At 39.7% G+C, this 6,969-nt stretch overlaps 1 protein-coding gene across 1 annotated transcript; it reads left to right on the forward strand.

Annotated features, from left to right (window-relative positions):
• The first annotated feature begins 2,020 nt into the window (after window positions 1-2,020).
• Window positions 2,021-5,041, forward strand: gdf3 (growth differentiation factor 3). Its single transcript, XM_067602670.1, has 2 exons — window positions 2,021-2,439; window positions 3,934-5,041. Exons 1-2 carry the CDS (start codon window positions 2,046-2,048, stop codon window positions 4,785-4,787), a joined length of 1,248 nt encoding a protein of 415 aa, XP_067458771.1. The 5' UTR covers window positions 2,021-2,045; the 3' UTR covers window positions 4,788-5,041.
• The last annotated feature ends 1,928 nt before the right edge of the window (window positions 5,042-6,969 follow it).

Genomic DNA, 6,969 nt, shown 5'->3' on the forward strand with positions numbered 1-6,969 from the left:
GACAAGGAAGAAGGATATGTGGAATAAAAAAGAATATATCTGGTTCTAGTACTCTTAAGATTCTCTTTCACTGGAACCAAGCGGTGCATCTCAAACCAAGACAAATGACCTCAGACTAAACATACTGAAAAGTGTATGGACAGGGGTGTCAACAAACTTTTGGTGGCCATGTAGTCAAGTGACATGTTTAAAAATCTCATATTTTTACAGAGTAGTTAACTAACGGCATGAAACTTTTCAATAAATAAGTGAGCACAACTAAGCAGCAGCAGATCAAGTGAAGTGAAAAGTTGTTTAAGTCCCGGTGTTTGAAGTAAAATCTTTAAATAAAAATTCAGAAAAACTTTTTTGTGGTTAAGGGGAACAGTGATGACACTGACTTGCTGGATATTTTAAATCTGTGATTCCCAAGCTGGGACACACCAGGAGGATCCCAAGATAAGTCTGGGCCGCAAGACAAAGAGGGATAAGATCTTCATTTTTTTCTGATTGTACTTTCTTCCTATGAACACTCCAATTCAGGACTCTGAGAATCCCTCACATGAAACAATGTAGGGAAGAAAAATATCTCGTGTCAACGTCCACACTGAGGCCTTAAAGTGTGACGAGAGACTGAAAGCAGACGTTACTTTGTTTTAGGGGTCACAGGCTAAAAATATTGGGACCACTGCTTTGTTTAAAAATCAGGAGAAGTAAAAAACATGTAAACACATTCAGCGCTGCAGGTTTGTGGAATCACAGTAACAAAGTACCTCCAATGAACACTAGATGGTGTCATACACTCAGTGCTGAAGCAGATGAAGCTCTGAACACAGCTTCACTGAAAAAACCTGCATGTTGTTGCTATGCAGTTCTAGATTTGTTTTTTTCTTTTGATCATTTCAGCCACAATAGCTGTGTGCAGGAATTTAGTGGAATCAACTAATCTTTTGTCATTAATGCAACATAAATATATACATTTGATTAATTCAGTTTCAAATGTCTAGCTTTCATCTTCAAACCTTTTTAGAATAAATATGAGTTCACCTCACTTGACTTTGTGTTGAATGAATGAACCACTGAGATTTTACTTAACTCATTAAATTAAGTTTCTAAAGAAACATTATTAGCATGTTAGCAGACTTCCCAGCATGCATTGTTGGAGTCTAAACTCTCCAGAGAAAACACACGATGAAACTTGCTGTGTGTCTTTAATACATATTAAGATTAATCATGGTTTCTTTTCATAATAAGGAAAATAATACAAACTATGATGAAGGTTGAGTTTAACAAAGTGAGAGAAGCCTTGTGTGTTATCTTTGTACTGACTCTGGTTCAATGTGGCTCCATCAGCAGCAACACAGCTGAAAGTTCTTTGTGACAACATACAATTAGAGTCTTCAAACTGAAAACATGTAAAGAAAATCTGACTGTAATGTTTGTCTGTGTCACTGAACATATTGATTCAACTGAATACCTCAGGTTTACTGAACTTGTCTCTTTTACTCACTTAGCTTTACATTTTCACGGCTCATGAAGTGTCTTTTGAACTAAATATTTAAGTTAGTAAGTTGAATCAACTGAAAACACTTTACAGTACAACACTGTTTCGATCTCCTGACTGGTATTAACAGTGTTTTCACTGGGACTAGTTCTTTGTTTGAAAGTAGCCCTCTTGAAAACTGTTCACAGTCAAGTCTTTGTTTCTGGGGATAGATGCTGCTTTTGACATTTACAAAGTCAGTTTTTGATGTTTTGCGCACCACATATTAAATTCAGACAGAAGACTTTGTGGCAGATATCTTAACATGTTTTTTTTTTTTTTTAATTAAATTAATTTAATGTTTTTATTTAGCCATTTATTATTTTGGTGAACTGATCCTTTAATCACAGAACAAGCCCCATACAGCATAACTGTGAAAATTACTCACATAAACATTTTTCAACAGTGCAGACTGGTTTTTGTAGTTTTTAGATGAGAAACTTACCTGACATCAGTCAGCCTGTCTTCCCGCCCCTCTCACCGGTTTATCTGTAGCCTGTCTGCCCGCGTCATTAGCATAATTATGCAGCCGCACACCGGGAGGTTTCACAGTGAAAACAAACGGCCCTCGGCCCCGCGGAGCAGGCGTACAGGTGAGGGCCCAGCAGAGCTGAGTCGACAGTCAAACATGAGGTCAAACATGTTGCCTGTGGTGCTGGTGGCGGTGTGTTTTCTCGGTGTGTGTGCTCTGTCACATGTGGAGGAGATGAAGAGCCAGGAGCGGTTGTTCCTCAGCTCTCTGGGGCTCTCCGGGCGGCCCCGGCCCGCAGGAAGCCACCAACCCCGGCGCCGCGTCCCCTCCCCGCTCTGGAGGATGTTCCGGAGGTCCGAGAACATCCAGGCCCAGGAGAGCGACCCCTGCACGGTGTCTGAGTACGGAGTCCGCGGTAACATCATCCGATACGTACAAGACCAAGGTAGGCACACTGTCACCATGTTTATTGATTTAAAGGCCCAGTAGTCTCCTGAGTCCAGCAATAAGACAGGTTCATTTTTAAACATATTTTGTCATCTTTAATTATTTATTTCTTTATTTGCTTATCAATCATTTGCTTATCAATACAGAATATCCCCCAGTCAATAATAGCTGTAAAATCTGGGTGGCCCTCAACTAACATTAATTAGGATTTGACTCAAATAATTGTCATGAATTATGTTTTTAAGGTGTAGCACACATTCATCTCTTAACAACAAATGAAGCCTAATTATTTACATGAACCACAATTAAACATTAGATAAACATCTGTTCCATTGTAGAGCTCATACATGACAACCACAGCTAAATTCATTTCTCACAACATGACAGAGGTTTGTATGTGAGGCTACATCTGTTATACCAAACATATCATTCAGTGTTGGTCAAAGTTAAATACAGGGCTGCAACTAACAATTATTCTTATTATGAATTAATGTACCATAAAATGTAAGAAAATAGTGAATAATATCCGTTATAGTACCTCACAGCACCAGGTGATGTCTGTAGATGTCTTGTTTTGTCCGACTAACAATCCAAAACCCAAACATTCAGTTAAGCATCACGTACAACAAAGAAAAGCATTAAATCTTCACATTTGAGAAGCTGAAACCAACTAATTTTTTCTTTTTTGCTTAAAAAATGAACAAAACGTATCAATTATCAAAACAGTTGGCAATTAATTTTCTGTAGATGGACTAATCAATTAATTGACTGATCTTTGCAGCTCTAGTTGAATAATTGAAAAAACTGTAATTGCATTATCACTATAATTTCCAGCACCAACGTGCACAGCTTTAAAGAACATTGACAACAGGATACAGTTTTGCTGTAAGTTAGATTTTAGTACTTTTGTAGTTGTTGAATTATTGAAGTCTTTCATAATTCCTCTGTACTGACAACACTCATCAGTTGAGCCAATAACATTCAAATGCTCTAAATGTTATTTTTGTAATTGGCCTCATGGTGGCCAAAGTTCAGTGTGTCTGTACCTGTCTTCAACTCTGGCATGTCATTGGTCCTTGAGAAATCAGGTTTAGTCATAGAAATGAAATACTGACAGGCTGCAGAGTAAATACTATTATTTAATGATCAGTGTTATTCAGTAAGACAGAGTGCAAAGAATCAAAACACATTTCAATTTTTTTGTTTTTTCTCTTTCAAAACCAATAACAAAAGCCTAAAACAAGTCAGTTAAAGGCTCTTTTATATGAAGGTGTGAGGGATGTTTGCAATAAATTAAATCAGAAATGTGCTTCAGTAAAACTTAGCTGAAGAGCTAAAAATGCAGTCGGTAAAAATACACTCTGCATTTGAGTAAAGTAACATGTGTCCTGTCTCACTGTTTTTGAAATAAAGAACTTTAAAACCTTTAAAGTTGTGTGACTAAGAGTGAGGTCCTTGTTAAAAGTCTGATGTCCGTGTTGCTGTCGTGCAGGCAGGCTGCTGTCTGGCTGGAGCAGCAGCTGTCAGGCGTGTCTGGAGAAGCAGCTTTTCTTCAACATGTCTGTCCTGCAGCCTGTGGAGCTGCTGTCTCTGGCTCAGCTGGAAGTCAAGTTCCACTGGAATCTCTTCAGCTCTGCAGAGCTCCTGCAGGGGCCCCGGGCCCTCAGTGTGTCTCTGTATAAAGTGATCCGAGCTACACTGAGGGGAGCCAATCCTCAAGCCAACCGCAGACTCCTGCTGTCCCAGTCCGTCCAGCTGCAGCCTGAACCCGCCTCCATCACCATGGACCTGACCTCGCTGGCAGAGAGCTGGCGCAAACCGGGACGTAACTACGGTTTGGCTTTAGAGCTGTTGCCTCTCAGCGCAGATCCAGAGGAGCTTCTTCCTTTTCACCCTGGTAACTCTCTCTCATTGGAACCAGCCTTCACCCTGCCTCTGATCCAGGCCTCGCTGGTGGCCGTGTCTCTCAACCCCCACCAGTGTCGCTCCCGACAGAGGAGAAGCACCATCCACCTCCCCGTGACGCCCAGCAACGTTTGCAAGGCTCGCCGCCTCTACATCGACTTCAAAGATGTAGGCTGGCAGGACTGGATCATTGCTCCGCAGGGCTACATGGCCAACTACTGCCACGGCGAGTGCCCGTTCCCTCTCAGCGAGAGCCTGAACGGCACCAACCACGCCATCCTGCAGACCCTGGTTCACTCCCTGGACCCGCACGGCACGCCACAACCCTGCTGCGTCCCCATCCGCCTCTCCCCGATCTCCATGCTCTACTACGACAACAACGACAACGTAGTGCTTCGGCATTACCAGGACATGGTGGTGGATGAGTGTGGGTGTCGATGAGGTTGGTGGACGTTTCAAATATCCAACAGTTCATTTTTAGCTTCTTGGTCCAAATTTAAGAGTCAAAGTTTTAATGTCACTTATTATTGTTTGTGACGCTGTTTTCAACGTAAGATGAATTTTCTATGTGGTTAATGATTCTAAAGAATGTCAAACTTGTATTTGTCTTGTTTCTCAGGGACATTTAGAAATATTTCTTAATGTGAAGGTTGATATTAATAAAATTTGCAATAAAGCCCCACTGAAGGACTGAATTTTTGTGTTTTCTTTATTAATCCACACTCAAACTCCAGTTATCTTGTATTTCACATTTGCATTGACTTTAATGGAAGATATCTCTCCCATGTTTCATGTTTTTTATCATTTAACACCTGACTGTTTTTTTGTCTGTATAAAAAGTCATTAAGAAGGTTGGCTGTCATCCAGTGAGTTTGCATTGCCTCCATCAGATAACAGTTTAGTGATGCATAGTATGACAGATAGTATGAATTAAGGTCTTTTTAAAGCACTTTGCATGGTAGCTTGTTGCCATCAATGTCTGAGTGTAGGATAAAAGCATTGCAGTCCAAATACAGTCCAGACCCTCATTCATTGATTGAATTTGGTCATTTTACTATGAGAATCACTTTGACTAATCAATGAATTGTCTAGTTTTATAAAATGTGAGGTAATTGTGCCCATCACAAGTTCTCAGAGCCCGAGGGGCTGTCTGTTCGATCTGACCAACAGTCCAAAACCCAAAGATAAAGACAATGAGACAAAACCGAAAAAAGTATCAAATCCCCATAAAGCTAGAATCAGCAACACCTTGGCTTTTTTGCACAATTTCTATCGATTGACTAATCAATTCATCTATCCATCCATCTATTTAAGACATTATTGTAGCCTGAAGGTAAAACTTGCATCTTGGAAAACATTTTCATTTCAAATGTCTAGTGAAATACACAGAAAACGGAGTTTCAGAATCCTTAATACTTCCTCATGCGAGCATATTTAACATTTAGTAAGTGTTGGAATGTAATGTTCACTGCTTCCTGTGGATTATTGTGTAAAAGTAAAAAAAAATACTGCCATTAGTACAGAGTACTGTAGAGTGTCACCAGTGATTTAAATGTTTCACTGACAGAGACCAGCTCCTCTTTTATCTACTAAATGAGAAATTAACTCTCTTATCTCACCTTCCTCCCTGATAGCACCCCACCCCCTACCCCACACAGCCAGACAGACGCTGGGGTTGCCATGACGACGGCTGCTCGTCACAGCAATTGGGACAGGCTGACAGGTTGTAGTAATTAGTGAGAGAGAGTTTGGGGTGTAAAGGTGGAGGAGAGAAGAGGAGGAAAGTGAGAATGTTCCCTTAATGTTCCCTTACCTTTGAAAAAGCTTTCTAGACTGTTCCTTCACAAGTTATGAGTGTCTTAGAGGGAAACTGTTCCCACACTGTCTAACAGCACATACTGTATGTTCTGTATCTGCTTGTTCCAACACTTAATTGAATGTATGTGATGTTTACAGTGACTCAAATATTTAAATCTCAGAAAGGAGGATAAGATGTTTTTTTTAAATTTCTGCAACACTACATCAAATGGAAATATTGTGGATGCTGTGAGCATCATTTCCTACAAATATCCATAAAACAAACAACTTATTTCAGGATTTTTGGTATATTTGGAATCAGAACAACACCTCGGGAACCACTTACCAGAGTTGAGGAGGTTGAATAAAGTGTTGTCTAATGCACACCACAGCTGGCCATTTGGGTGCTCTAAGCAAAATTGCTTTGTGGTGACTAAAAGTCTGAGCATTTTACTCTTATCTTAGTCAAAGAAATCGGTAACTGTTTGAGAATAATTATAGTCAAAGAAACAAACTGTTGACATTTTAGTCTTTTTTAGCCATCAGATTATATTGAACATTTCAGTCAATTTTATTTCACATAAGATTTTATCTTTTCATTATCTGATGAAAAACACAGGTTGAATGATTAAGAATGCAGCTGTGCAGAAAGTGTCTGACCTGGTGGTATCAATTTAAGGAAAATATCCAGACATGGAACATGTTCAGATTTGCATATTTATTTTGAACTGACACGATTCAACAACGGAGACCCAACATTCTGTTTAAAACTATTATAAAACAAAGAGATACAGACAATAAAACATTTTGAAACCATTTTTCTTTG

The sequence above is a fragment of the Thunnus thynnus genome, chromosome 11 (genome assembly GCF_963924715.1).
Source record: "Thunnus thynnus chromosome 11, fThuThy2.1, whole genome shotgun sequence".
Classification (NCBI taxonomy): domain Eukaryota; kingdom Metazoa; phylum Chordata; class Actinopteri; order Scombriformes; family Scombridae; genus Thunnus; species Thunnus thynnus.